Here is a 27,335-nt window from a genome sequence, read left to right as displayed (position 1 = left end):
TTTGGAAAAAATTCACAAAAAACGCGTTTTTCTGGATAAAACCCCTTAATTAATTAAAAAATTTAAAATTTTAATTGTTAATAAACTTAATTAAATTTTTAGTTAATTAATTAAGAAAATTAATTAAATTTTTAATTAATTATTTTTAAAATTAATTTCAATTAAAATTAATTTTTAAATTAAAAAATTTAAAATTTAAAATTAATTTAAACAATTAATTTTTCTGTTTGCTTTAATAATTTATTAATTGATTAAAATCGCTGCATAATTAAGTACAAGACATAATTAATTAAGAAAGTTTCATGCAACACTGCATTTAATTAATCCCCATCAAGTCAACTATCGGTTAAAATAAACGTTAATTACCAGAGAGCCCTTCCAGAGATCGAAATTACAGTTACGAGTTACGAATTTACTTAGAGCCGAGTTGACAAGATTAGCCGAAATACCCGTGTAAATGTGAAGTTCATCGCTTTCTAACTCAAGCTAAGTTTTTGTCTGTATAAAAATCCTTTAATTGCATTGTAGTTTCGGGTAATCTCGATTCAAAAAGTGCAGATCACTAAAATTTAAACCAAAGCCAATATCTTGCAGAACTAAACAAAACAAGAGATGGAAGATATAGCAAATGAACCGTAAACGTTTTCTAATTTTCTATTTAGACATATGCAATTAATTAAGAAACCTTTTCGATTCCTCAATAATAGTGAAAGGCGAAGAAACAAATGGAAAACGGAGACCATCAAATGCATTCTGGAAATATGGAAGGAATATTTATACAAAATGGTACTCGAGGGAAAGTCCGCCCAGATATTTGAACAGATGTCTACCGAAATGGAAAATTTTGGTTACAATTTTAGTTCAAGAGAGATCAGCGCAAAGCTAAGCCAATTAACAAATACATACAGGATTGAAAGAAGGAAAATTAAAAATGGCCCATTTGTTAAGAGTGATTGGCCATTTTACAAAGCTTTAGATTTCTTGGTTGGCAATAGCAGAGTGTATCAATGGGATGACTTGATGGAAGATATTGAAGGTAACAAAATGTTTTTTTTTTTTTTTTTTAATTAAAGAATGACTTATTGCTAAAATATGATATTTTATCTTTAGATCAAGAGGATGAAGAATCGTCTGAAAGTGATGGTGCTGCACAAATGGAAGGTAAATACATATGTGCTCAAATATAAAGTGAGAAGAAGGCGATGTCATACTCGTCTCAGTTTAATTATTTATTTCTTTTTTTTTTGTAAATTTAAATTTCTTTAGTTTTAAAAATAAATATTTTATTTTCGCTTCTCATATTTGATATATAGATGGTGTCATCGATCTTGAAAGTGAAGAAGGTTCTGTAAAAGTATCTACATCTAATAAGATTTTTAAGAATCCTTCCTTAGAAATGCAAGTTTCTTCGGAAGAGAGTGAAAACGAAACTTCACCAAAACAAAATCCATTTGTACCCAATCTACAAGCTGGTATGTCTGCACTGCAGAAATCAGTAAACAATCTACAAAATGACAAAGCTAGGATACAAAATTTGACTGCGGCAAAATTGGAACTCATTGAATTGCAAAAGGCCAGTATTAAAAAAGAAATGGAATATCGAAGGGCCGAATTCCAGCAAAGAACCGAAGAGTTTCAGCTTCGCATGAAGCAGATGAAGGAAGAACATGAATGGCGCATGACTGATATACGCTCTAAGATGGAAAAGGAATATTTATAGACTTAGCCTAGAAATTAATTAAATTTAAAGTAAATTTTTTAAAACTTTTTGTGATTTGTTAGTTTGTTATCATATGTTATCGGAATTATATAAGCATCAAGGTTGCAATATTTTTATATTCAAACAATTTTTAATGAAAATTGGATTTCAATTTTTAATATTGATTAAAAAAATATGTAATTCCCAAATAATTCACTTTTTAATTATTTATATGCTTGGGGTTAGTTTTTCTTCAAACATTTTAATCCGATTTTCAATGTTTCACTCTAAGTATTTGGAATTAAAATATGTATTTAATTAAGATTTTCGGGGTTAAAAAATTAAATTTTAATACAATCATATGTTTTACGCATTTTTTGCAACACTGATGAAAATACAGCTGTTTAAGGAGTATAAATATTTTTTGTCTTTGGAAATTTTTGTAAAACAAAATAACTGCAATAAGTCTTTGAATTATAAGTTTTATGTTCTAAACATCTTTTTTTATCTATTATTTCTATTTTTAACTCGTTTATTACAAAACCGTTAGAAAATATCTATTAAACTGATGCAAGTGCTTTACAACTTACTTGATTCTCTGGAATATCGACAAAATCGTGCAGCTTGAAAATTATTACATGTGCTTGACATACCCCTAATTTAGTAAATTCGCGCAGAAATTGCGCTGCAGTGGCAACTTTGTTTAGCCAATTTGACAATTCCTGTCATAACAAAAACACAACTACGCGAAAAATTACAATTTTTGTGAAAATTATTGCAAAAGCGGAGTAGAAAAAACAATAGCATTTTCCGGCGCAGACTCAATGGAAATTTTGAAAATATAAACACGCTTCGGGAGAGATCACAAAACGGCATAATTAAATAGTAGCGCGAAAGTGAAAACGAATCGCAGCAGTAGGAAGGAGACACAAAAAATATATTTTGTAATTTTAAGGTAAATACTTTTAAGAGCAACATATATAAAAAAGTTAATGTATTTTGAAACAATAAGCTGCAATAATTTGTATTCAAAGCTTGTAAGTGAGGCCACATTTTGTATAAAGGCTGAAATGTTACTTTCGCACGCATTGCAATGCATTAACCATGGGGTGGTAAGAAGGCAATGGGCCCGAGTACATATTTATGTATGCACACAGAATTTTGCCACCAACTCATTGATGTATATATATGTACATATGCAATATATGTGCATATCCACACAGTCATGCGCGCGTCAGCTCCAAAAGCATATAAACAGGGGGGTATCATATATGATACCGCTGGTGGATGGTTCTAAACGGAAAATGCGTGTGAGATATAAGAATTTAGTTTGCTAAGAACGCGGACGATAGCAGAACGTACAGCACAAATACACGGTCATTCCGATTGTATACGTTTATATTTTTAAAGAGTTGTGAAACAGCAGAGAAAAAAATATCATAATTTCTCCCCACAGAACTTGGAAAAGTGCTTCAAGTGCAATTTATTCATACCACGGTTAAGCAAGTGAAAAATGTTACGAAATTCCAATAGCCAAAGTGTAAAGCAACTAAAAAAAATTACAGAAAATAATTTTACCGAAGCCTTAACTATCAAACAAGACGGCTTGAAGGAAACGGCATTTGAAGACTGATGTGTTACTATGTATACTGAAAGTATTTAGATTGCTAACGCAAAAAACCGTAATATAAGCTTCCGTAATAAACAGGGAAAGCAAATAATTGTTTGCAAATTTATGCGTAAAAATAATAACATATATAACAATTTCCTGGCAATACGAAAAACGATTATATAGCTGATTACAGCAAAGTGGGTCTAAAGTGTTGCTCATACATGCATGTAAATACGTATATATGTAGTTGTTCACGTCACCCATGCGTTAGGAAAATCTATAAAAGTTTTCACAATTCTTAAAGGGTGAAAAAATACATACAAAATAAAAAAAAGCCGCACTCATAAATTTCAAAAAATAGAAAATCTAAAAACAAAAACAAAGAACTGCATTGACATTGTAAGCATAAAGCAGGAGCATTGAAAAGCAGGACTTCCTTTAAATTCAGTCAATTCGGCGTATAAAGGCGCATTGCAGTATTGGAATCAGCGCATATTAACGTGGGTCATGTCTCTAGAAGATCCATTCTTCGTGGTGAAGGAGTGCGTAAACAATTTTGTTAAATGTTCTTATACAACATACACATAATGTGTTTTTAAAAATGTTTATATCTTTCATTTATACTATGTTTTTTTATCGTTTTTCTTAATTCTATATTTCTCAATGCCACTTATGGTGTGTGATATACCTACTACGCTGTAATGTATTTAAATTGAATTGCGGTTAACGCTGGTGGTGGTTTTGACTTGCCGGATCAACTAACTACTTACTAATGGCTGTGTGGGCACTTTTGACCCTTGTAGCGAGGTATTCAAAGCATTAAATAAAACTCGCGGCCTATATTTGCGTTGGCGCGAGTTAAGCGATAGTAGCGGCAGCGCTGAAGTTGAATGGACTACAACCGAGTTAAGGAACTCATTGCGTAGCATTGAATGGGACTTGGAAGATTTGGAGGACACAATTAATATCCTTTTTTAAATGGACAAAAACATCACATATTCACAATTCTATAAACATTACACTTGTGTGTGTGTACAAGGAGCTGTTTTGAATGTTCAAGCATGTGTGTGGTAATAAGTGTGCATGTGGCTTTCCATATTCATATTGGTCGCGTAATCTTAGCTCGGCAATGCAAATATTGACATTTCTATTGTTTATTCGACGCGCTAAATTGTCAGCTATGCAAATAGATTAGCTGGCACATCCCATGAGCACTGAAACCATGAACAAAACAAAAGTATGCGAGGAATATGTATATGTGTATGCATAAATGTAGTCTCTAATAGTGCAAATGCCGACAGTAATTTTTGAAAAATCAATTTCTATTTAACCACATTGAATAATTGCAAATGCTAATGAATTCTTATCATTATAGCTTATAAATAAAGCGTTTTGCAATCGGTTCACCACTATATATTGCTTCTTATCAGCTATAGTTTTATCGAAGCACTATCTTTTACAACATTTAAGCCATATACAATGGTAACATAAATTTCCTTAGTTATTATTAGTTCACATGTTGAAACCTGATGTCCGGGGATTATATAGGGTCGACCAATGTGCGAATGATTATGATGTTAAGCCATTTAACCCTTTAATATAGATAAATTTATGACTTTTGACTTTATATTAGATGTTTTTTTTCTATATACCTGTTTTTTAAAAAACTGAGGAACTAATACGCGTAAATAGGTATGAATATACAGACAGACGGACAGACGAACATGGCTAAATCGACTCAGCTTGTCACGCTGATCCACGCTTTACAAACTTTGTAGCAAATTTAATTGTCTGAAGTTCGCTAAGAACCCTTCCTATACTTATATTTTCTACATTATATGCATAGATATATGTACATCTTTACCATGTGATAAGCTCATGTTACGTTTGATAACAACATTTTATTGATGTTATAATTACATCAAATGTTAAGAATTTCTTTAAATACTCGATTATTCGACGGAACCGATAAATAACGCGAAGTACGCACAAGAATCAGATTTATATAATCTAACTAATACGGCTACACAACCAATGACTTCAGAAAAAATAAAAAATATACATATTTGCATTTACAGTACATAACAACTATCATAGCTTATTAACTTATTGTTATAGCGTGCGTGCAATCCACATATGAAGTTTATTTATACATCATATACTCTTTTTAAACATATACATATGAAGTACCTTTAAAGTTCTTTTTTTTGTTAAGCTGACCAGTCTCCCATGGCCAGCGTGTGAATGAATTAACGAACGGCTACAGATCATATTTCTCTTTGTACACTTCCGTACATCACTTCCTACATTTTTATAATAGTCACACAAGCTCTATATACACCCACTAGGCCAGCAATTAATTAAAGGTCTTCCTTAATCCACCGACTGCACGTATAGTTGAAAAGAATCCGAATAAATTTCGCATTGATAATCGTGAGCTTTTGAGTCGTCGGCATTTCATCGACAATACGCGCGATGAGGTCCGGCAGATGAAAGAGAAGATGAGCCTGAATCGGAACAGGGACAGAGATATAACGGCACATCAACCACTACTCGATGAACACAATCATAACGAAATTAATCATCAAAACAATCAGAACGGCAATAGTAATTACATTAACAACTATAACAACAGCCTAAATAGTAATAGTCATCACAATAATCATAATCAACTACAACAACAGCAGCAGCACCACCATAATCATAATCATCATCATCACGGTATCAGTGATAAAACCTATTTGGTTGAGTGTACAAACGGTGGCATCGGCAGTGGTGGTCTCTTACAGCAGAACTCTTTGATCAGCAGCGCAGGCAGCGGTGTAGCCAATACAATTGCCGGCACAATGGCAGCAGCGGCACAACGACACAGCGGTACAAAGTACTCCAAATTGGAGAATACCGTGGATAGTCCGGGTCATTATGCATCGTTGGATAGTCCGGGGCATCGTTATGTGGGCGAAACGGTGTCAGTGCAGCAGCGCATGATGCAGGGGCAAGATGAACAGCTAGATATGATAAGTGATTCCATTGGAACGTTAAAGACTGTATCACGACAGATTGGCGTGGAGTTGGACGAGCAGGCTGTGTAAGTCACAACTAGAAATGTTGTTATATAAAACTCTACTGTGTATGCTAATGATAATATTGAATGCTGTTTTCTCATTTCTGCAGGATGCTCGATGATTTTGGTAATGAGTTCGATACAACGGAATCCAAATTGGATACAACAATGAAAAAAGTTGCCAAAGTATTGCACATGAATAATGGTGAGTGCGCAGCAGTTGTAATTGCATTTGAAATTAATTATTGTGAACATTTATTTTGTTTTCTACTTGGCAGATAAACGTCAGTGGGCTGCAATTTTCATACTATCCGCGCTTTTGTTAATTGTGATAATTTTGTTTATAATTTTGTAAATATCGCACTAAGTAAAAAATTTCTTAATAATATATTTGTTGACACATGTATCTATTTTCTATTGTACCCATTACTTCCATGTGTGCAATGTTCAAACTTGTTTATATTTATTTATATTGTAATATTTAAATAGTCTAATGCAGAATTTATTAAAATTTTCAATTCCAAAGTTTGAAACTTTAATTTGTTAGCTAGTTGTTTTGTATTTAGTTTGTTTTAATTTAATTGTTTTTGGTTTAGCAGTTTTTAAAATGCCTTCAGAGTAATAAAAAAATCCTCAGCAAACTTAATATCGCTTAACTGCCCATGCCACATATTATAGAACATTTTTTAACACTAGAAATATACATAGGAATATTTGTCAAATAAAATTTTTTTATAGCTTTTGAAATCATAATTTTACAACCAAATTTTATGTATACGAAATTGAACCAAAAAAAAAATATTTTGTTTTGATTAAAGTCATTTGAATTCACAGCTTGGTTCATTTAAAGTTTCAAGTCAGGTATTGCAGACTACAACGACCAGTCAGTTATCAGTTACGTTAGAAAAATACTAGGGCGCCTGCTAGTATGCAACATTTGTATTTGTTTATTTGTATTTTATATAACAGGCCAGGAAACATTTTGAGTTTTAATATAGCAAAAAATATGTAATTTAAAAAGAGCTTGCTATCTAGTTAAACTGTGGCAAATACAACCAATTTTTGTGTTTACAGCAAATTATGTATGTATTTTAATTATAACTGTAGAGCAATTAAAGCCAAAAAAATACTATGCTCGGGGCAAAATATTGTTAATTATTAATATTAACTTCTATAACATAAAATATTACCACATCCTTTGATTTTAAAACTTCTTGAATCCAATATTTACTTTTTAACTCTTTTAACCCGTTCACATATATACCTACTACCTTGCAACCTTATTAAATTCCATTACAAGTCTATTTATATACATATATTATATATTTGTATTAAGCGGCTTACAAGCAAATACATATATAAAGGGCATATAAACTGTTTCAGTCTTCAAATTGTCATATACACAATACCGCACATATAGCAACAAAAGAATAACGAAAAAAACATAACAAAAAAGACAACAAACAAATTATATAAAAAAATCCAATTTAAAGTTTGAAAAACCATTGTAAATCTAGTTCAAATAAAATGCAAAAGAATCATTTAGTATCAGTTACAATTACAGTAAAATGTATGTATGTATATGTGAAGAGTATATAAAACGCGCATATGTCTTGTATATCAAATGATATGTATTTATTTATGTGAAAATTATATAATATGTAATTTTTAATTCCAGTCAAATACAAAGTAGTCAAACTTATTACCTAAAAACAAACAAACAAAAAAAAAATAAATAAATGAACAACAAAGAAAATCGTATAATCGAAATTTGAAATGTATTGTAATGTACTTATAAAACAAATTCAATTGCGAAAATATATATACAAAACAACTATATACAAAGCCATGCAAATTCTGCCCATTTTCTTTTAGGTTATGTGTAGTATTATTCGTCAATGTGCCCTGAACAAGGTATAGTAAGTTTGCCACGAAATTTTTTAACAACTAGAAGGCGTGATCGATTTAACACTTTCCATCTGTCTGTCCGTCCATCTGTTTGTACATTCACGAACTAGCCCATTTAGAGTTATCCAACATAATTTTGCACTCGGCTTTTTTTAGCTGCCTTATAAACGCAGTCTATTAAACTCAAGATGAAGATCTTTTTAAACCCTTTTATGATATAAGCAACTGTTGTTGTTGTTGTAGCAGCAGAAAACGTTCCTAAAGTAATTTGGGGGAATGGTGACGTGTTAACAGTCCTTGGCCTATTAATAATTCGGGTCCGTTTCGGTTGTTTAGACCCGACTATCTGGGAAGCACCTAGGTATTGCTCGTTGCCGCCGAAGCTAATACGCATTCTTTTTTGATTTAACCAACATATTAATCATTTTATTGGAATTCAAATAAACAAAAGTTTTAAATTGTGCATAAAAATTACTATATCGTATTGAATTGGCTCAAATCGCGTATGGACATCATATCGAATGGATCTAAGCAAGCCAGCATAAATCCACAAAGTACTGGTATTAAAATGGCCCAGGCTTGTAGATGGCACAACTGCTGTACAAAGGGATGCAAATGCAGTGTATAAGATTTCCATTGAGGAGTAGAAAAAAAAATATCAAACTGGAAATATATTATAAATATGTATTGTCATAATAACTCATAATAACTTTACCACCAACCTCCCTTAAAGCGATTCTCCTCTCTCGATAGGGCGTCTCATTGTAAAATTTAATAATCATTACATATAGTTAATGTTGTGTTTGAAGATCCAGACGACGCAATTCAGTTAGCATGAAAACCAATAAGAAAATGTCTAACAAAATTTCAGCGACAGCGGTATATAGCCAAATTAATTTGACATCGGCCAAATTATTATAATGATTTTGATAATGCCACAAATATGAGCATTCGCCAACAATTAGGAATGTCTTAACAGCCACCAAACGGGGCAGCCAAATAAAAGCTTTTGCAAAACGATTTTGGAAAGTTTTTAAGGCGCTCAAAAATGCAATGAACTTAAATATACCTTTAACTATATAACTTTGTTTTTGCACGTCTCACATACCACGTGCACTTCTAGTTGTGCATTCGCCTTGTAATGCAGTTGCCACAACGTCAATAGCACAGTTTGATACATCAATGGGATGGGTGCGTAGAAAACCCCATTGAAGAAATCTCTCAATGAAGAATATATATCATTGAAAGTAAAAGTCAGCAACAGATTGTTTAGCATATTCCAAATAATCACCAGAAATTGTAAATGGAATAGCAGACTACTTTGCGGCGGCAATTTGTTGCAATCGATATCGAGATGAATGGGTAACTTTCGACAGAGTCTTAGCAGCTCGTTTAGCAGTGTTATGAAATCTCTTTTACTCTTTTTATTCCACAAGCAGAACAATACACAAAGCGTTATACAATATTTAATCGCACTCGTAGTCATAACTAGTTTAAATACACGCTCCAGTGCAATTCGAACCACACTATTCATCCAATGTATTTGGAAAATATTTTCGAAACGCACTAAAGCCACAACCGGCCACAGTCGTAAGGAGAGACATCACAAATATTATGAATATGAATATTTTTCGTGCTATACGTTGATAATGATTGATGTGACTCTTCTTCACCGTTACATTTTTACCATTATAATGAAGGGAATGGATATTAATTAAAGCCGAAGTGAGTTCCAATATGTATAGACGTATTTTGAAAACCGTTAAATGCTTTTTAACTGAGTGTTTAATTAAATTTAAATCCATTGTTAGAGCAGCGAAATTGAGTTCAGCCTATGGCGTGTGTTTTACTCAAAATAATACTTATGTATGTGTACGCTATTTGTTGTGTTAGTCGGAATGTTTTTACTATGCATAAAGTAATTTATAGCAGCTAAACCTATTTGCGTATAATAGAGCGACATTATCTCATAATTAGTTACGAACACCATGAGTTAAGAAAAGTAATAATTATAAGTATGTACATATGTGTATTTGCATATAATATCGAAAATTTTTCAGAAAAAAAAATAAGAAGGTAAAATATATTTCTTCCAATTTATTGACTTAAACTACGTATATATCTAAAATTGATTGGATTTATGCAAGTTATAAATAATCCGAAAACAAATGGCCACCAAATAGACCAGATAATAAGGCAACTCATGCGTTGTAGATTTGGATGTAGATATAAAGTATAAGGTTTTACATGATGAGACGAAAAGAATTCATCGAGCTAGAAATACATACATATATAAGTACATAGAGTTTTGTATAATGAAACAAAAAAAACCAAACCTCTTTAATTGTGCCGCTTTGTTCGGGTGTTGCTTCGCATTGCCTAATAACCGTCATGAATAATAGTTGGTGTGCGCAATGATCCAATTGCCGTAGTTCACTCAGCATAAAAACCAATAGGAAAATATCCAGCCAGTATAAAGCGGCACTACTATATAACCAAATTAATCTAATGTCGGACATAGCATTATGTTGTCTGATATAATTCCAAAAGAAAGAGCTTTCGGAAATTATTAAGAAAGCCTTTATAACAACTATTGTTGGTAGCCACCAAAAGCCTTTGGCAAAATTACGTTGACAATTTTTTAAACGTCTCAGCATTGTAATGAACTGCATTACATCTTTGCAATTAAAATCTTTACGTGCCATGCGCTTCGCAAAATTTTGATTAAGCTTATCATGGATATTCCATTGAATTAACAGCACAATTTGATACAGAAAGTAAAGGGATGCATAGTAAGAATCGAAGATAAAGTCCATAATTGTAGTGAACAAATCCTCGAACTTTAAAAGCACCCGCATATTGTTCAATAAATTCCAAATGATTAACAGGAATTGCAGATGAAAAAAGAGATTGCAATGTGGCGGTAAATTATTAAAATCGATTGCGATATTACGTTTGCTTAATTTTTGGCGTATTTTTATCACATCATTTAGCAATGTTATTATTAACTTTTTGTTGTTATTCTTCAACCAATGCGACAACGGAAAAGAAACAATTAATAGTTTTAATAACATAATCGAGAATCCTAATTTAACGATGTATTCCAATTGGCTTACATAACCATATTCATCTAAAGACTGCGCATATTTTGGCATCACTGTGCGAAAATTGGTAAAGAAACAGGATGAACAAATGTAAGCTAAAATATATAACAGCAGAAAGTAAATTAGTACTTTTCGTATAAGGCGCAGGCGATGGTTTATCCGATTCCTTTTCACAATCACGGTTTTACCATCGTAGTGAATATTAAAAATGTTTACGAACACCAATATTAGATCCAATGCAATTACACGCATTTTGAAAGCTGTTAAATATTTCTTAATTTTTTTTAATTCATTACTGAAATTCATTGCTGAATTAACGAAATAACTTGAGTATATAACAGAGATATTATCCGTCGAACAGTTAAAAGTAAGAACTTTAGTCGGTTTATATTCTATGTTTGTTGGAGTAGCTTTGTACTTGATCTGATTGCAAATTACTTTCATACCGTGCCATATCATCACATGAATTTAAGCCGATTGCTTACATTGGCTTTTATTGCAGCTCATTATTTTATAATTTCACCTTCATTAAATGTAACAGCTGTAAATTATTGTGAGTTTATATAATCATATACAACGACATAATTTCATCAAAAACTTTAGTGGTATTGTCCATACCTACATACAGGCTCATATTAAATTTTTGAATTTTGCTGGAATTTCGAATTGGAACTGACTTTATATGTTTATTCGATAAGTATGATGTCCGATTTAAATAAATTTAAAACGTTAAATTTAGAAAATCGATAACATATTCCCGATAATCAAAACAACTCATTTCTCCTCTCTAAAACTAAAATGCAATAAATGCATTCCCTCTGGCAAATAAACAAATTGCATCAAACAGAAAGTGTTCTCCTCTTGAAACAAAGTATTTAAGTGAAATGAAGCGTGTTAAGAGCGCAACCAATGCGGTGGCAAAGCCCAAGAAAATCAAATCTGCTGGTTCTAGTGGAGTTGATACGAATAATGATAGTTTTTCAAGAGTTGGTATTAATGAAAAAGCAGCATCCACTACAATTTCAGTACAATCTTTACAACAACGCCGTTTAGCAACAGCTGAAAGCATTGCTGAATTTAGTTTTAACAAAAAACGTGTACGCGTACTTAATTCCGTTGAAGAAGTGTCTGAGTCGCGCAGCGGTGGTATATTGTATTGGATGTCGCGTGAAGCGCGCGTTCAAGACAATTGGGCCTTTTTATATAGTCAACGTTTGGCTCTAAAACTGAAATTACCACTTTTAGTCACATTTTGCCTGGTACCAAAGTACTTAAATGCCACATTGCGTCAATATAAGTTTCTAATCGGAGGCTTAAAAGAAGTCGAGCGGGATTGCCGGGAACTGAGTGTACCTTTACACTTATGTTTTGGCTCGCCTAAAGATCGTTTACCAGAGTTAGTAAATAAATACAAAATTAGTGCACTGGTGTGTGATTTTACACCACTTCGTGTTCCACAGCAGTGGGTCGAAGAAGTAAAGGAAAAGCTATCCATTGAAGTTCCCTTTATACAGGCGGATGCACATAATGTGGTGCCATTATGGATAGCTTCCGACAAGCAAGAGTATGGTGCGCGCACTATACGTGGAAAAATTAATTCGAAACTACCAGAGTTTCTTACAGAATTTCCACCCGTTATAAAACATCCGCACAATAAGAACATAATTTCAAATTACGAACCAGTAAATTGGCAAGAAGCTGAGGGAGCTTTAGAATGCGATCGTTCAGTAGATGAAGTTGATTGGGCTCAGCCAGGATATACAGCTGCATGCGCACAATTGCAGAGCTTTTGTGCAAAACGTTTACGAATTTTTAATGAGAAGCGAAACGATCCCACTATAAACGCGTTATCCGGACTTTCACCGTGGTTTCATTATGGTAAATAATTATTATATTAGCTTGAACTATATTAGATAGTTATAATAATTTTTCAAAATCCAATACATCAGAAGGAAGCTGGTATAGCGTTTTGCAATTGATTCTTATACCGTTTTCTATTGTTTTTATATAGGTCATATTTCTGTACAACGCTGTGTTCTCGAAGTAATGAGACTAAAATCGAAATATAAAGCATCAGTGGAAGCTTTTTGCGAAGAAGCTATAGTAAGACGTGAATTAGCAGATAATTTCTGCTATTATAATGAACACTACGACAGTCTAAAAGGCTTACATGCTTGGGCAGCTAAAACCTTAGAAGACCATCGCAAAGATAAGCGCTCGCCTTCTTACACATTGGCGGAGTTTGAGCAGGCTCGCACCCACAACGATCTATGGAACGCAGCACAGCTGCAATTGTTACGTGAAGGCAAAATGCATGGTTTTATGCGTATGTATTGGGCAAAAAAGATACTGGAGTGGTCTTCTACGCCTGATGCTGCTTTAGAAACCGCAATTTTTTTGAATGATAAATATAGTTTGGATGGTCTAGATCCAAACGGCTACGTTGGTAAGTTTAAAGATAACATGAGATTTCAAGTAATATAACAATAAATTTATAGGTTGCATGTGGTCGATTGGGGGCGTGCATGATCAAGGGTGGGCGGAACGACCAATTTTTGGAAAAATACGTTACATGAATTATAAGGGATGTCAGCGTAAATTCGACGTTGCGGCTTTTGTGGCTCGATATGGTAGCAAAGCACATAATTCTAAATAGCCGATTTTAATATTTTTATATATACTCATTTGATTAGAAAATATCACTGAATGATCATAAGAATACATATGTACCTTAATCGTTAATAGAAAAATTAAACGTATTTTCGTACTTTTATTACATATACAAAAGTATGTATGTATGTATATGTGTGCAAATAAGCGTATTTTTCACTTGTTAAGTTTTAAAATTATTTACTGCAATTAAAAGGTAGAGGAAATAGATATTTGTTTTTTTTCATATGGTAGTTAATACAAACTGAATTATCTGTGTGAACCGCAATAGCTTAATAATTGCAGTAAACGAAATCTACCAAACTATTAGGAATAGCTTTTATGTTGTGGGTAGCTATGTACATATGTAATAATAAAAAATGTGTTATAAATATGAATTTTAAACAACTTTCTAAATAATACTACTGTAAAATAGAAATTTTAATTGCACACTTACCGAAAGCGGTTTCCTATATAGCAATAAATCCTTTAAAAATTTACTTTTCGATGTAAATGTTAGGCTCACACATATTTTATAACATTTTTTTTAACATACACACTCAAGTAGATAATAGGAATTTCTTTATGAATTTAATTCAGCATATGCTGAAAAATTACAAATACGTATATATACACTCACAATTACTACACTTTCATTTTCATTTTAATCACAAATACATATTTATTCACTCACAATAACTACACTTTCATTTTGCCTAATATTTCAATCTTTATTTTAAAATTTAAGCTTTCTCAAGATTAATTTTGCCTATTCACGCTTATCCGCCATTTTGTGAATCATGTACGCCTTAACATTACTATATAATCCAGTTATTCCACTTGTAGAAATAACGCCATTTTATATGTTCATTGGAATTAAAGCATATTATTCGTGCATTGGAAATTCCGCAAGCACATTTTTAAAAAATAGTTGCAAATTTATACATAAATATATTTTTGAACATGAAATTAATTTAAACAGACTATAAAGCATGTACAGAATATAATCTTTATAACATAAATCATCAGGATATAATCTTTATAACATAAATCATTAAACACCGAATTAAACCCCCCGGAAATTCATTATGCGTCCGTTTCGTTTTTCAATAAGTCGGACCTAAAATTTCTAAAGATGAGTGTTTCATTAGTCAGAAATTGAACGGGCGCGTAAATTATTTCGATTTTTTTTTTTATATGAAAAAACAGCTATTTATAATTTTGAGCAAAACTGGCATTAAATTTGTAAAAAGGATTTTGTAGCGCCATATATTTAATTATTTAACGTTTAAAAATATTCCTAAATATTTATAAAATATCGATAACAATTTTTCGATAAAAACAGAAATTCCATATATGTGGGATATCATAGTGAATGAATAAATTTCCGATTCTTAATGGAAACATGACATTCTTAATGGAAAGATAACATACAGAGGACCAAGTACAAGTTTTCAAATACATATGTACGTGCAACCAAACAATAATATATGTATTTTAAATGCGAACTTACCGGTAGCGGTTTCCTTTTATTAGAAACTCTCATTCTGCTGTTGTGTAAGCATTTAACTTTAGTTCAGAGTCTCACGTACGGAAATTTTATGGAATCACTTTTGTATGGATGTAACATTAATTATTCTGATAATTCTATATTAAACAATTAACCGAAACACTGAAATACCACACTAAATTAAGAATCATTGAAAATTGTTAACGTTACTCAAAGGAAACGGAAATACGCGCACTTATATTCTGTTAATGTCACTAGGAATTGTTATTCCTATGAGATTTATTCATTTTCATTCAAAAATTTTCACATACACACATATGTATGTACATACAATACATATGCATATGTGTAATTACTGCCATATAATTGAATTTTAAATTATTGCAAATATAAATATTAACTATTTGAGGCTTCGATTTAAATAATAGACATGTTTATACACCAATATGCGTTTACATATTCCACCAGGTTTTATTTTATGCTCTTATTGGAATTAAGGCACAATTTATTCGTGCCTTGGAAATCGGCTACATATTTTGTTAAAAATAACTGAAAATTTATGCAGAAATCGTTTAATGGACATTCCGATTACTTCAAACTCACTAATTACACCTTTTTATACTAAAGAATTAAAACTTTGAGACGTGAAGCACTTTATTTGTTCACTGAATCCGCCCGGAAATTATTTACGCGCCCGTTTCGTTTTTCAATAAGTAGGAACTGCTCAAATATGTTATGGATGGGTGAAAGCTTTTTGCATGACAGATATTACAATCGATTATTATGCCAACGAACTTTTTAAGAGTCGGAAAACGATGATTTATACGCCAATTTCCAACAATAAATTGTAATTTTGATATTTAATGGTATAAGAAATATTAAATTTAGATAATTATGCTATATTTGAGATTTTCATCACAAAGCGTTTATACTTATCAGATTCCATTATTAATAGGAACAATAAATTTATTTCGATACGTTTAAGAAACACAATCGATTCATTATTATATCTAATAAGTATTTTACATGGTTGTGAAATAAGAAAGCGCGCATTTGAATAAGATTTTGTAAAAACAACCCAAACTGTGGAACGAATAATCAATTAATTAAAAGTTAATAAATCATCCAGTGCATTATTTCGGCTAATATAATAGGAATGAAGCGTTCGAAGGAAAAATATAATTTACGCAGTAAAGCTGAGTCTCCTAGTTCCAGTGAAGAAGAGGACATATCAGAACCTTCCACCGATATATCGCCACAACTTGTCATTTCCAAGCACTCACTCATGCAAAGGCGTTTATCCGTAGCAAGCAGCATATCTGAATTTCCTTTTAATAAGAAACGCGTTCGTGTATTGAGTTCCGAGGATAAAGTAAGTGAAGTCCAATGCGGAGGTATACTCTATTGGATGTCGCGGGATGCGCGGGTGCAAGACAATTGGGCACTATTATTTGCACAACGTTTAGCTTTAAAATTTGAACTTCCACTTTTGATTACGTTTTGTATCACACCGCAAGATGCGAATGTTACAAAGCGGCAATATGAATTCCTATTGAGTGGTTTAGAAGAACTAGAACACGAGCTCTATGAACTATCAATCCCTTTGCACTTATGCTTTGGATCAGCAGCATGTTGTTTACCAGAATTTGTGCGCTTGCATGAAATCTCCGCTGTTGTTTGTGATTTTTCGCCCTTACGTGAGCACCAGCAGCGCGTAGAAGAAGTAAAATCAATTTTACCTGTGAACATACCATTTACGCAGGTGGATGCACACAATATAGTGCCTTTATGGATAGCTTCCCATAAACAAGAGTTTGTGCCTTTTTATATGCGTCGAAGGATTTACCCAATATTGGATGAATTTCTCACAGAATTTCCACCAGTAATAAAGCATCCACATAATAAGAATGTTTTCAATTTCAAACTTGTAGATTGGAAGAATGCCCGAAACTGGTTTGATGGTGATTGCTCGGTGGGTGTTGTAAAGTGGGCAAAATCGGGTTATACCGCGGCATGTGAGCAATTGCAAAGTTTTTGTACTAAACGTTTGCCCATTTATGGGGAAAAACGTGATGACCCAACAGTAAATGCATTATCAGGGTTATCGCCATGGATTCGCTTTGGTAAATTTGTTTTTTATTTCATTAAATTTATAAATATGTACATATTTTAATATTAGGCCAAATTTCCGCACAACGTTGTGTTCTGGAAGTAAGGCGCTACTCATCTAAATGTCAAAAATCTGTGGAAGCCTTTTGCGAAGAGGCAATTATTCATCGCGAATTGGCGGACAATTTCTGTTATTACAATAAAAACTATGACAATCTTAAGGGGATATATTCGTGGGCATTTAATACACTTGATGAACACCGTTATGACGAGCGCAATCCATCCTATAAACTTTCAGACTTTGAACAAGCAAATACACATGATGACCTCTGGAATGCTGCTCAAATACAACTGGTTCGTGAAGGCAAAATGCACGGATTTCTTCGTAAGTATTGGGCCAAAAAGATACTGGAATGGTCCAACTCACCAGAAGAGGCGCTAGAAATTGCAATTTATTTAAACGACAAATATAGTTTAGATGGCAGAGATTCCAACGGTTATGTGGGTGAGTTTTCAATTTTTTTTTTTAATTCTGAAATACCTGAATATATTTTTGAAAATATTTTCCACTGAATATTATAAAAAATATAGTGAATAATATATAAAATAACTATTACTTTAGGTTGCATGTTCTCAATTGGTGGTTTACATGATGGTGCCTATCGCAATAGAGCAATTTTTGGTAAGATTCGTTACATGAACTACAAAGGATGTCAGCGTAAATTTAATGTGACGGCCTTTGTTGCTCGTTATAATACCAAAGATGTTGTGGATTAAAAATTAAACTCAAAGTTCCAATTCTTATAGAAAACATTTTTACAAATATTAAATACATTCCAAAGCTTTACACCAACTTATACAAACAATAAAAACATATTTTTCTATCTCTCTGTAGTATCCATCAGAGTTATATTTAGCTTTCGACAAATTATTGCTATTTGCAACATTTTCAAAAACTAAAATATACGAATGAAATGGCTAGTCAGTGGTGTGCAAATATTTCATTGATGCATGCTGTCTATTTGAAGAAAAATCGATGAGAGAATGGAAAGATTTTATTATCCCAATCAATTTACTCAATTCATTAAAAGCGCTAATCATGGTATGTGCCTTGCATTATACAAGCCTAATTGAGTGCTTATTCATTGGTACTTTGATCAGAGATACTGATTGTAAACCAAATTTCGCCATTAGTCATAACAAGAAAATAGGTTCGAATGTTCTCAACTTCCTTCATTAAACTATACTTTACCGTTCAGTTGTCAATTAAATTTCATTTCAAAAACTATATTTTTTACTTTTACTGCTATATTTTTGGCTACTTTGCTAAAGCTTGTAGCCAAAGAAACCAAAACAAATCTTAATTCGAAAAGTAAAAAGTTTCCATTATTAAAATTAGTCCTTTTCTGCTATTTTTGTTAAATGATCTTCGATTTCTTTTTCTTCCAACACCGTAAATTCTGGACTGTCCTTGGTGACAATGCCGATTTCAATACCATTTGGTTTGAAATCTACTTGTAGAACTTGGGATAGACAAGTTATACCCAGCTGTATTGCCTTTTCTGTCGACAGTTCACTTTTGTATTTCTTTTCCAAATAGCTTCTAGCATCTTGTTGTTTTACGCCGACAGCAACAGCTTTTAATCCACAATAATAACCCGCAGGATCAGTTTTATATACGGCAGGTCCCAACTCGTCGTCGTAGGCGATAAGTACCATGCCTGAAATAAAGAAAAAATGTTAACATATATGCTTTCAACTTTTTTTATTAGTAATACTTACTGCATGCTAGAGGACGCATTTCAGCATTTTGCGTGTACACTTGGTTAACATCGGCAATGCGTCTACACAGCACATCTACTGGTATATCATAGCCGAATTTGTAACGAAAGTTTGCTGCTTCATAACGCGCTTTTTGTACTTGTGATCGACTATCAGCTAAAATGAAAAAAAATGTACAAAAAACTCAATTTTAATTTAATATAACTATTTACATATGCGTCCAGTCATCACACAGCCAATATTTTTGGTAATGCGGAATAGATGTGTTACAGTTTCCGGATCAATCAGCTTTTCGGCTACCTTCTTTTGAGTAGCTACTACGGCGCAATCTTTGCCTTTTAATGCTACCGACGTAAGACCTTCATGATCAATAGATTTGAAGGCGTACTCTGTTCGAATAAATTTATTAATATAATGACTAATTTTTTTTATTCGCTTTATTATATACTTCTTACCCACTTGGTAGAGACGTCCCTCAGGCGAGAAAATGGTAATGTGTCTATCAAAGCCGGCTGAACTACCACGCGACATTTTTCTGGGTTTTCAATGCACAAATTAAATATCTAAAAGTTACACAATATATATTCGTTGTATTAGTATATGGTAACTTTCAATTCTAAAATATGGACCTCTAATAAAATATAAATAATGCAATTACCTACAGAAAACAAAATTCTTCGAATGACCAGCAAATTGTTAATCTGCTTCTTCTTATCGTCATATAATATTCACAATTGTCAAACTCAACCATCATTGTCACTTCATTTATATGTGGTGATGCCGTATGCAATTTTTGTTTATAATGAATAACGATTTGGGGCCTACAAATAAATGTAACGAGTATTTCTATAAAGTGCACCCTTTATTTCAATTTGAAAATTGAACTTCCACTGAAACCAAAACTTTCCAACTTGAATAGCAAATTAAACCTAATTTTGGAAACTGGTAAATTGGTAAGAATATAGATTATATACAACATTTGTATATTTATTATTATTAACCAAATTTTTGCTTATTATTGTTATTACATCTTAGATTTATAATAAATTTCTGGCAAAAATCCATCCAGCTCCAGCTTATCGGCGTTTTCAGGATAGCAAGCATATTGCGTAAAATCTTTTACTCCAACTTCACTTAGTACTTCGTCATCGATGTAGAAGTTACCCGTGTGCTTACTAGGTTTATGAGAAAGTATAACATATGCAGCATCAGCCATTATATCCGGCTTACGCGAATATTTAGCACCTTCAGAACCACGCAACATTTCAATTGCTGCTGTGTGCACCGTTGTACGCGGCCATAACGCATTAACTGCTACTCCGCGTTCTTTGAATTCTTCAGCCATACCCAGTACACACATTGACATACCGTATTTAGCCATTGTATAAGCCACATTTGAAGCAAACCATCTAGGTGTTAGGGTAAGTGGGGGTGATATATTCAAAATATGAGCATGATTGCTCTTCAGCAAATAAGGTAAGCATTCCTTTGAACTGTGAAAGAAATTTAGATAATAGTTAAATTAAATGTGCTGATTTATAACTTACACCAAAAAAGTGCCTCTACTATTAATACCATTCATGAGATCGTAACGTTTCATGTCAGTTTTCAAAGTAGAAGTCAATGATATCGCACTTGCATTATTGACTAGAATATCAATGCCACCAAATTTAGCTACGGCTTGTTGCACGGCAGCTCGTACTTGCTCCTCATCGCGAACATCAACAACACATGCCAACGCTTTACCGCCCGCTTTTTCAACTATTAGAATATATGTATATATGTTTATTTATACATGCAAATATTTGCATAAATATAAAATCATTAGATGGTGGTTTCCTCTGGTAACTACTCACTTTCTTCTGCGGCTGTGTAAATAGTACCCGGCAGCTTGGGATGTGGATCAGCTGTTTTGGCTGCTACTATAATATTAGCACCGTCTCGCGCAGCTTTTAGCGCGATTGCCTTACCAATTCCACGAGACGACCCCGTAATAAATAATGTCTTGCCCCGTAATGCGCTAAACTTATAAAATTAATGAATATTTAAAGTGAAAAGTGTAAACAATTTTTTACCCAAAGTTCTGCATACTGATTTATGTAAATAATTTCATCTACTAGCAAGCCTTCGGTGAATGCAACTGATCTCTATGGCTAACAAAAAAATAACACAACAAAAGTAGCTATGAACAGGTTGTTGTAAAGAGGGCAAAGTATACGGCTGAAGATAACGTAGAGAGATTAAAAAAAAGCAAAAAGATATAAAATCTTCAGTGAGTACATACATATCTTATTTACGAAAAGAGATACATATATACCATAAAAACTTGCTTAAATTCTCCTCCATATAGTATATAATAATAGTAGTAATATAATAATAATTTTTTATAATAATAATAGTAGTATAATAAATTTTTATTATATACTATATAGAGAAGAATAAGACAATAAAAATTTGTGTTTTTTTTTTCAGAAGTAGAAATATATGTACATAGATATATTGATCTTTATTAATTAAAACATTCCACCAAATTATTATAAATATACAAACAGATATTTTTAAAATGTGTTAGCTTATAATTTCGAAATGTACTTCTCCGGTAGGAAAAAATCCGATATAAGATTGTCTGCGTTTTCGGGGAAACAAGCATATCGCTTTAAGTCTTGCACACCCTCTGCAATTAAGACTTCTTCATCAATGAAGAAGTTGCCAGTACAGGTATTTGGATCTTTACAGAGTATTGCATATGCTGCGTCAGCCATAATTTCAGGTGTGCGTGAATAATGGGAAGCTTCCACTCCTTGTAGCATTTCAACAGCTGCAGTATAGATAGCTGTACGTGGCCATAACGCATTCACTGCTATGCCTTGACTTCTGAACTCTTCAGCCATGCCAAGTACACACATTGACATGCCATACTTGGCCATGGTATAGGCTACATGAGTACTGAACCAATGTGGTGACATGACGAGCGGTGGTGATATATTCAAAATATGTCCATGTTTGCTTTTTAGTAGATATGGTAAGCATTCCTTCGTGCTGCATGAATAATATTTTAATAGTGAATATAACTAATGGTAGGAGCATATTTTTAATTATTTACACCAGAAATGTGCCTCTTGTATTGATGTTGTGCATCAAGTCGTAACGTTTCATATCCGTTTCAAGTGTGGGTGTTAATGAAATTGCACTGGCATTGTTGATCAGAATATCAATGCCACCGAATTTTTCCACAGCAGCTTGAACTGCTTTGCGCACTTGCAGTTCGTCTCGGACGTCTACAATGCATGCCAGAGCCTTGCCGCCTTCATTTTCAACTGTGTATGATGTTATCGAATTATTACAGATCACATTTTAAACATTTACATACTTTCTTTTGCTGCACTGTAAATTGTGCCAGATAACTTTGGATGGGGCTCCGCTGTTTTTGCTGCTATTACAACATTGGCACCATCGCGTGCAGCCTTTAATGCTATGGCTTTTCCAATTCCTCTGGAGGCGCCGGTTATAAATACCGTCTTACCACGAAGTGTCCTATAAGTAATGCAATGCGAAACATCTTAAAGGTCAACTGAAATTTCTATAATTTATCGTCCTCACCCGTTGATTCTCATACTTTATTAGAAAGACAAAAGCAAAATAATTTTAAAATTCTTTGTGAAGTTCAATGTTCATTGGGGCACTCTTGTTTGTGTTGTGAACACAAAGATTCGCAGGTGATTAGGTATTTTTAACGAATTTTGATAAAAAGTAAACAGTGTTAGTGTTGATGTTGTAAGCAACCGGGTACTTGGTTTTAAGCAAATCACTTGCCCATATAACCATACTGTTAACCAAAACAAAACCAATAAGGTATAGATATAAGAAGTAGCGTAGAAAGATACAACCTGCCAAAATACAGGGAAATGTTATGTCTCGCATTTAGCAAGTACTCGTCCCTAGTTAGTGTTAAACTTTTCCGTAGGGTAAGTTTATTGTAAAATATATTTCAATTAACTATTGGTATTAAATATAATGTTTTTATATTTTAATGATGAATATTACTGGTTTTCTGACATTTTATGTTGGTAAATAAATTTTCTTAAAATGAATTTTAATAAAGAATTAGTTGCTGTGCAACCCTGACCGCCGGCAAGAGGTTGTGTGATATAGTTTTTCTGTTTATGTTGTCAGTGCTAAAATAAAATATAAAAAACACTTTTTTTTCGCAAATACTTACCGGTCTGAATTTATGATTTTCTTCTGGTGTTAATAGTAAATGTGGTGTTATTTAAAATATTTATGTAAAAGTTGTACACGTAAAACATCATGTTGGAGAATGAAGTGTTGGCGCTGCAAAATCAATTAACCATCGCACGCAATGAAATCAACAAATTGAGGTATGATGGAATCGAATTCATATGCTAAAGTAAACCATTTTAAAACAATTTTTTCATTTCTTTTGTTTGCAATTAGACAACAAGTGCGCAATTTGCAACACGTTCAAAGAAAGGATATCGATAGTGTGGCCCGTCTGCTTCGAGAATTCCGCTGCGAGGGTTGTCGTCGCCAAACTGCAGAGGAAAACACCCGCAATAGCAATGTAACACCCAAACAAAATCAGCAATTAGATGTAAATGCAATTTGTTGGCATGAAAGTGTTTTTAAAACACTTTCCCGAGCAAATATTTATTATTGACATTGTATTATTTTTTAAATATATTTCAGGACTCAAATGCGGAGGCGTTAGGTGGTGTGCGTTGGCAGCAAATCGGCGTGATACGTACCGCATTTCCAGAAAAACGTGGTGTGCCCCGACAGTCGAGTGTAGGCGGTCGGTTGCGTGGCATTGTGGAGTTGAACTCCGATACTTTTACAAATCCAGAACACGCATTGGAAGGTTTAGAAGAATACTCACACATGTGGCTAATTTATCATTTTCATAAAAACAATGCACATCCGAAAGCCAAGGTCGCACCACCACGTTTAGGTGGTGAGCGTGTGGGTGTATTTTCCACTCGTTCACCGCATCGTCCCTGCCCAATCGGTTTGTCCTTGGTTGAAATTGAAAAGGTGGAAGGAGCAACGATTACATTCTTCGGAACCGATATGGTTGATGGTACACCATTGCTTGATATTAAACCATTTATACCGTTTTATGATTCACCAGCTTCGGCAATGGACTCTGGTAATTATCCTAATCATACATTTATGACTGAAAAACTACTTTATACTTCTGTTTTAAATTGTATAGGTCGCATTTCTGTTGGTCCACTGGAAACATTGGATTTTTATGATTCGCGTCAAGAGCCAGACGGTGAAGAATCAGAGCTTGAATTGCTTGCAGCTGGTGCTACAGGAGGAAGTAATAGTAGTAGTGATGATACAGTCGGCGGTAGCGGCAGTGGTGGTGTAGGGAATTACCATAGTTCAACACCGCCCAATTTAGTTAACCATATTTCACCGCCGTTGAGTGCTGTAAAAGTACCCAATTGGGTAGCAGGAAGTCATCGCTTAAAGGTTTGCTTTAATGAGCGTGCCGAAACCCAATTACAAGAGCTACAAGTTAATCGGCAATGCATAATAGACATTTTGGAAGCTGATCCGCGTTCTGTATATCTGCGTACAAAATATGGTTCACAAATATTCACCTTTCAATTAAGCGAAGTAACTGTAACATGTAAATTCGATGACAAAGCCGCAATGGTAACAGTGGTGCAAATTCGTAGAACGGAAAATGTGCAAGACGAAGAAGTGGCAGAGTGAAAAAGACTTTCTTCACGTAAATACATATAAAATTATGTAGAAATGTTGGAGGATTTTAATTTAAACACTAGTATACTTATGGTTGACAGATAGTGGAGCTAAAGCTAAATTAAAAAGAAAAACTTATCGTAGTATACGCATATACGACATGACCACCTGTGATGGTCTCACGCAATCTTCATCGCTCTTGCATATTTAGCCAAACTGCAGTTGTTACAGTGCGTATTTAAGTTAATCAATCGTTGCCAACTACAGCTATGTTAATAAAATCCTGTTTTTTAACGGTTTGCATAAATATTCCATTTTAACTGCTGTGCTTGTTTGTATTTTAAATATGCTTTCCGTTTAAGTTTTAATTATATTTACGTATACGTTATAATACGCTTGGTATAGATGTTGTTTGTCTGCTTACAAAACATATCGTCTATAGAAGAAAAATATCAATGACAATTATAGCAACTATTTAAATAAATAAATGTTGATAATATGAATTGAGAACAAACTTGAAGTTTTTTTATATATTTAGTATGAGGAAGTTTTGTTTTTATTAATATACCCTGGACAGTTTGCCCGAGAAGTTTACAAAAATCTGAATAAAACGTCGGAGACTCTAAAATATAATTGTAAGTCCGTCCGTCTGTATATACGCGAACAAGTCCCTCAGTTTTTGAGATACCGTTCTGAAAATTTGCACATGTTCTTTTCTTCCGATATCGAACATCTTTAGCATATGCCAACTATATGTATTAAAACAGCGGGCAGAATTCATTCTTTGTATGGGAAACTTTATTTGATGAGATATATTAGCGAAATTTGGCACGGATTATTGTTTGAGCCATCGCTACAAACAAATTGTTCTGATCGGAACACCATATATGTAGCTGCCATTCATGCCAGATTCATGCTCTCCGATCAAAATCAAGCTTGTGTATGGAATCTTTTGTATTTGTGAAGCGTATTCTTTTCTTGTTTTATTCTCTTTTTTATAAAAAGCATAAAAAAAATGTTGATAAACAGAAAAACAGCTGATCGGGTGGCGCCCAAACAGATGGTTATAAAGTACATAAGTATATACATAAAGTTCAAATTAATTTTATTTAGTGATATTATTCAATACTCTTTTATTTTAGCTCTATCACACGCTGACAAAATCTATAAAGCACACATTTGGTAATATAAATTAATTATTTAAATAATGTTAACAATGTCAATTGTTACACTGAACTGGGAAGAGTTTCTGCAGGAAGCTACGGAGTTCCAAAAGATTTCTGAGCGCCTGAATGACTCATGGACTTTATATAAGAAGGTATTATTTATGAAATTCAATACAAATAAGCAAATTATACTAAAATATGTAATGAATAATATAGGATGAGCAAGAAGGCAATGCATATCTTATTTATGAACAAAAAATAATAAACACTGTTGATCAGAAAAGTTGTACTGAAGTTCTGGATGATACTACCGATTGTATGGAAGATGAAACTGCCGCGACGCCGGCAAGCAATGATTTACTCAAAATCGAATATCACATCGTTTACAGTATTTCTTACCAAGTGCCTGCTTTGTATTTTCGCATTTATCGTAATGGTTAGTACCACTCTATTATTGTAAATTTTATTATTAACACTATCTACTTACTAGACGGCAGCATGTTGTGTATCGAAGAGGCCTGGCGCATTTTTCGTGACTACGGCGACGTTGCCAGCAATACCAATAGTGTGGATTCCACAGTTCCACGCACAGCTGCGGATATGCTGAGCATTATGACGCAATTGGATCACCCCGTACTTGGCAAGCCATATATAGCAATACATCCCTGCCGGACGGCGGAGTTGCTGGCGCAAGCGGGTAACAGTCGTAATCGTATACTCACGTTTATCAGTTTGATGGGACCCTATGTGCAATTGAATTTAAGCAATGAATATGGCAAGCAGTATACTGGGAGTTAGATATCCAAAAATGGGAAAAATTTCGAAAAGATGTTAAAAAATAAAAAACGACTTACTTGAGAGATATCTCAGGTTCAATAAAGGTGCGAGTTCTTTATTTTTTATTTAATTTATTTGTTGTATTTCTAGGTATGTATGTACGTTGTAATACATACTTCATAATTTTACATATTTTTTAACATTTATGATTACATAAAAACA

General features: G+C 33.2%; 10 protein-coding genes across 12 annotated transcripts; 6 read left to right on the top strand and 4 right to left on the bottom strand.

Annotated features, from left to right (window-relative positions):
* Positions 1 to 423: 423 nt before the first annotated feature.
* LOC120770483 lies at positions 424 to 1,743 on the top strand. The gene is made up of 4 exons (XM_040097992.1): positions 424 to 635; positions 708 to 1,036; positions 1,111 to 1,161; positions 1,314 to 1,743. Exons 1-4 carry the CDS (start codon positions 613 to 615, stop codon positions 1,718 to 1,720), a joined length of 810 nt encoding a protein of 269 aa, XP_039953926.1. The 5' UTR covers positions 424 to 612; the 3' UTR covers positions 1,721 to 1,743.
* A 1,265-nt stretch (positions 1,744 to 3,008) lies between these two features.
* On the top strand, positions 3,009 to 6,765 carry LOC120770481 (syntaxin-6). The gene is made up of 5 exons (XM_040097989.1): positions 3,009 to 3,853; positions 4,115 to 4,275; positions 5,703 to 6,399; positions 6,486 to 6,580; positions 6,654 to 6,765. Exons 1-5 carry the CDS (start codon positions 3,819 to 3,821, stop codon positions 6,728 to 6,730), a joined length of 1,065 nt encoding a protein of 354 aa, XP_039953923.1. The 5' UTR covers positions 3,009 to 3,818; the 3' UTR covers positions 6,731 to 6,765.
* Positions 6,766 to 10,380: 3,615 nt separating this feature from the next.
* On the bottom strand, positions 10,381 to 11,693 carry LOC120773126. Its single transcript, XM_040102121.1, has 2 exons — positions 10,620 to 11,693; positions 10,381 to 10,557 (listed from the first exon to the last, which is right to left on the bottom strand). Exons 1-2 carry the CDS (start codon positions 11,691 to 11,693, stop codon positions 10,381 to 10,383), a joined length of 1,251 nt encoding a protein of 416 aa, XP_039958055.1.
* A 496-nt stretch (positions 11,694 to 12,189) lies between these two features.
* On the top strand, positions 12,190 to 14,130 carry LOC120772250 (deoxyribodipyrimidine photo-lyase-like). The gene is made up of 3 exons (XM_040100752.1): positions 12,190 to 13,265; positions 13,399 to 13,833; positions 13,886 to 14,130. Exons 1-3 carry the CDS (start codon positions 12,272 to 12,274, stop codon positions 14,041 to 14,043), a joined length of 1,587 nt encoding a protein of 528 aa, XP_039956686.1. The 5' UTR covers positions 12,190 to 12,271; the 3' UTR covers positions 14,044 to 14,130.
* A 1,232-nt stretch (positions 14,131 to 15,362) lies between these two features.
* LOC120771321 (deoxyribodipyrimidine photo-lyase-like) lies at positions 15,363 to 18,527 on the top strand. The gene is made up of 3 exons (XM_040099265.1): positions 15,363 to 17,669; positions 17,726 to 18,160; positions 18,278 to 18,527. The coding sequence occupies exons 1-3, from the start codon at positions 16,703 to 16,705 to the stop codon at positions 18,430 to 18,432; spliced, it is 1,557 nt and encodes a 518-aa protein (XP_039955199.1). The 5' UTR covers positions 15,363 to 16,702; the 3' UTR covers positions 18,433 to 18,527.
* Positions 18,528 to 18,941: 414 nt separating this feature from the next.
* On the bottom strand, positions 18,942 to 20,169 carry LOC120771323 (proteasome subunit alpha type-6). Of its 2 annotated transcripts, none has more exons than XM_040099268.1 (5): positions 20,100 to 20,169; positions 19,893 to 20,000; positions 19,650 to 19,826; positions 19,438 to 19,593; positions 18,942 to 19,376 (listed from the first exon to the last, which is right to left on the bottom strand). In XM_040099268.1, exons 2-5 carry the CDS (start codon positions 19,966 to 19,968, stop codon positions 19,051 to 19,053), a joined length of 735 nt encoding a protein of 244 aa, XP_039955202.1. In that variant the 5' UTR covers positions 19,969 to 20,000; positions 20,100 to 20,169; the 3' UTR covers positions 18,942 to 19,050. The 2 variants fall into 2 exon arrangements, with proteins under 2 accessions (XP_039955202.1, XP_039955201.1); XM_040099267.1 differs by having other exon boundaries at positions 20,096 to 20,159.
* A 284-nt stretch (positions 20,170 to 20,453) lies between these two features.
* On the bottom strand, positions 20,454 to 21,611 carry LOC120771322 (hydroxysteroid dehydrogenase-like protein 2). The gene is made up of 4 exons (XM_040099266.1): positions 21,513 to 21,611; positions 21,294 to 21,457; positions 20,985 to 21,198; positions 20,454 to 20,930 (listed from the first exon to the last, which is right to left on the bottom strand). The coding sequence occupies exons 1-4, from the start codon at positions 21,524 to 21,526 to the stop codon at positions 20,462 to 20,464; spliced, it is 861 nt and encodes a 286-aa protein (XP_039955200.1). The 5' UTR covers positions 21,527 to 21,611; the 3' UTR covers positions 20,454 to 20,461.
* Positions 21,612 to 21,940: 329 nt separating this feature from the next.
* Positions 21,941 to 23,216, bottom strand: LOC120771558 (hydroxysteroid dehydrogenase-like protein 2). Its single transcript, XM_040099620.1, has 4 exons — positions 23,038 to 23,216; positions 22,808 to 22,971; positions 22,541 to 22,754; positions 21,941 to 22,476 (listed from the first exon to the last, which is right to left on the bottom strand). The coding sequence occupies exons 1-4, from the start codon at positions 23,049 to 23,051 to the stop codon at positions 22,011 to 22,013; spliced, it is 858 nt and encodes a 285-aa protein (XP_039955554.1). The 5' UTR covers positions 23,052 to 23,216; the 3' UTR covers positions 21,941 to 22,010.
* A 290-nt stretch (positions 23,217 to 23,506) lies between these two features.
* LOC120771557 (tRNA (adenine(37)-N6)-methyltransferase) lies at positions 23,507 to 25,490 on the top strand. Its single transcript, XM_040099619.1, has 4 exons — positions 23,507 to 23,816; positions 23,893 to 24,049; positions 24,145 to 24,604; positions 24,671 to 25,490. Exons 1-4 carry the CDS (start codon positions 23,746 to 23,748, stop codon positions 25,180 to 25,182), a joined length of 1,200 nt encoding a protein of 399 aa, XP_039955553.1. The 5' UTR covers positions 23,507 to 23,745; the 3' UTR covers positions 25,183 to 25,490.
* A 743-nt stretch (positions 25,491 to 26,233) lies between these two features.
* On the top strand, positions 26,234 to 27,297 carry LOC120771003 (ubiquitin-like-conjugating enzyme ATG10). 2 transcript variants are annotated; one of them, XM_040098763.1, is made up of 4 exons: positions 26,234 to 26,249; positions 26,313 to 26,488; positions 26,553 to 26,772; positions 26,827 to 27,297. In XM_040098763.1, exons 2-4 carry the CDS (start codon positions 26,378 to 26,380, stop codon positions 27,132 to 27,134), a joined length of 639 nt encoding a protein of 212 aa, XP_039954697.1. In that variant the 5' UTR covers positions 26,234 to 26,249; positions 26,313 to 26,377; the 3' UTR covers positions 27,135 to 27,297. The 2 variants fall into 2 exon arrangements, with proteins under 2 accessions (XP_039954697.1, XP_039954696.1); XM_040098762.1 differs by lacking the exon at positions 26,234 to 26,249 and having other exon boundaries at positions 26,297 to 26,488.
* The last annotated feature ends 38 nt before the right edge of the window (positions 27,298 to 27,335 follow it).

This window comes from Bactrocera tryoni, chromosome 3 (assembly GCF_016617805.1).
Source record: "Bactrocera tryoni isolate S06 chromosome 3, CSIRO_BtryS06_freeze2, whole genome shotgun sequence".
Lineage (NCBI taxonomy): Eukaryota > Metazoa > Arthropoda > Insecta > Diptera > Tephritidae > Bactrocera > Bactrocera tryoni.
Note: the sequence above shows the minus strand (reverse complement) of the source record. Positions and strands in the feature narration are given on the sequence as shown.

What these genes read in the sequence shown, in the direction of transcription:
- LOC120771558 (XM_040099620.1), bottom strand. An exon ending in TTACAGTGCAGCAAAAGAAA is followed by an intron (nt 22,755 to 22,807) that starts GTATGTAAATGT and finishes CATCATACACAG; the next exon opens with TTGAAAATGAAGGCGGCAAG. An exon ending in ACAAGAGGCACATTTCTGGT is followed by an intron (nt 22,477 to 22,540) that starts GTAAATAATTAA and finishes TTATTCATGCAG; the next exon opens with CACGAAGGAATGCTTACCAT.
- LOC120770481 (XM_040097989.1), top strand. Translation starts at nt 3,819, where the DNA reads ATGTCTCTAGAAGATCCATTCTTCGTGGTGAAGGA. An exon ending in AGATTTGGAGGACACAATTA is followed by an intron (nt 4,276 to 5,702) that starts ATATCCTTTTTT and finishes CACCGACTGCAC; the next exon opens with GTATAGTTGAAAAGAATCCG. An exon ending in GAGTTGGACGAGCAGGCTGT is followed by an intron (nt 6,400 to 6,485) that starts GTAAGTCACAAC and finishes TCATTTCTGCAG; the next exon opens with GATGCTCGATGATTTTGGTA.
- LOC120772250 (XM_040100752.1), top strand. Translation starts at nt 12,272, where the DNA reads ATGAAGCGTGTTAAGAGCGCAACCAATGCGGTGGCAAAGCCCAAGAAA. An exon ending in TTCACCGTGGTTTCATTATG is followed by an intron (nt 13,266 to 13,398) that starts GTAAATAATTAT and finishes GTTTTTATATAG; the next exon opens with GTCATATTTCTGTACAACGC. An exon ending in AGATCCAAACGGCTACGTTG is followed by an intron (nt 13,834 to 13,885) that starts GTAAGTTTAAAG and finishes ATAAATTTATAG; the next exon opens with GTTGCATGTGGTCGATTGGG.
- LOC120771323 (XM_040099268.1), bottom strand. Translation starts at nt 19,968, where the DNA reads ATGTCGCGTGGTAGTTCAGCCGGCTTTGATAGACACATTACCATTTTC. An exon ending in GGGACGTCTCTACCAAGTGG is followed by an intron (nt 19,827 to 19,892) that starts GTAAGAAGTATA and finishes TTATTCGAACAG; the next exon opens with AGTACGCCTTCAAATCTATT. An exon ending in TGTGATGACTGGACGCATAT is followed by an intron (nt 19,594 to 19,649) that starts GTAAATAGTTAT and finishes TTTTCATTTTAG; the next exon opens with CTGATAGTCGATCACAAGTA.
- LOC120770483 (XM_040097992.1), top strand. Translation starts at nt 613, where the DNA reads ATGGAAGATATAGCAAATGAACC. An exon ending in GAAGATATAGCAAATGAACC is followed by an intron (nt 636 to 707) that starts GTAAACGTTTTC and finishes CCTCAATAATAG; the next exon opens with TGAAAGGCGAAGAAACAAAT. An exon ending in CTTGATGGAAGATATTGAAG is followed by an intron (nt 1,037 to 1,110) that starts GTAACAAAATGT and finishes TTTTATCTTTAG; the next exon opens with ATCAAGAGGATGAAGAATCG.
- LOC120771557 (XM_040099619.1), top strand. Translation starts at nt 23,746, where the DNA reads ATGTTGGAGAATGAAGTGTTGGCGCTGCAAAATCAATTAACCATCGCA. An exon ending in AACAAAATCAGCAATTAGAT is followed by an intron (nt 24,050 to 24,144) that starts GTAAATGCAATT and finishes AATATATTTCAG; the next exon opens with GACTCAAATGCGGAGGCGTT. An exon ending in AGCTTCGGCAATGGACTCTG is followed by an intron (nt 24,605 to 24,670) that starts GTAATTATCCTA and finishes TAAATTGTATAG; the next exon opens with GTCGCATTTCTGTTGGTCCA.
- LOC120771321 (XM_040099265.1), top strand. Translation starts at nt 16,703, where the DNA reads ATGAAGCGTTCGAAGGAAAAATATAATTTACGCAGTAAAGCTGAGTCT. An exon ending in ATCGCCATGGATTCGCTTTG is followed by an intron (nt 17,670 to 17,725) that starts GTAAATTTGTTT and finishes TTTTAATATTAG; the next exon opens with GCCAAATTTCCGCACAACGT. An exon ending in AGATTCCAACGGTTATGTGG is followed by an intron (nt 18,161 to 18,277) that starts GTGAGTTTTCAA and finishes CTATTACTTTAG; the next exon opens with GTTGCATGTTCTCAATTGGT.
- LOC120771322 (XM_040099266.1), bottom strand. An exon ending in TTACACAGCCGCAGAAGAAA is followed by an intron (nt 21,199 to 21,293) that starts GTGAGTAGTTAC and finishes ATATTCTAATAG; the next exon opens with TTGAAAAAGCGGGCGGTAAA. An exon ending in AGTAGAGGCACTTTTTTGGT is followed by an intron (nt 20,931 to 20,984) that starts GTAAGTTATAAA and finishes TTTCTTTCACAG; the next exon opens with TTCAAAGGAATGCTTACCTT.
- LOC120773126 (XM_040102121.1), bottom strand. Translation starts at nt 11,693, where the DNA reads ATGAATTTCAGTAATGAATTAAAAAAAATTAAGAAATATTTAACAGCT. An exon ending in AAAGCGGCACAATTAAAGAG is followed by an intron (nt 10,558 to 10,619) that starts GTTTGGTTTTTT and finishes ATGTATTTCTAG; the next exon opens with CTCGATGAATTCTTTTCGTC.
- LOC120771003 (XM_040098763.1), top strand. Translation starts at nt 26,378, where the DNA reads ATGTTAACAATGTCAATTGTTACACTGAACTGGGAAGAGTTTCTGCAG. An exon ending in CATGGACTTTATATAAGAAG is followed by an intron (nt 26,489 to 26,552) that starts GTATTATTTATG and finishes TGAATAATATAG; the next exon opens with GATGAGCAAGAAGGCAATGC. An exon ending in TTTTCGCATTTATCGTAATG is followed by an intron (nt 26,773 to 26,826) that starts GTTAGTACCACT and finishes TCTACTTACTAG; the next exon opens with ACGGCAGCATGTTGTGTATC.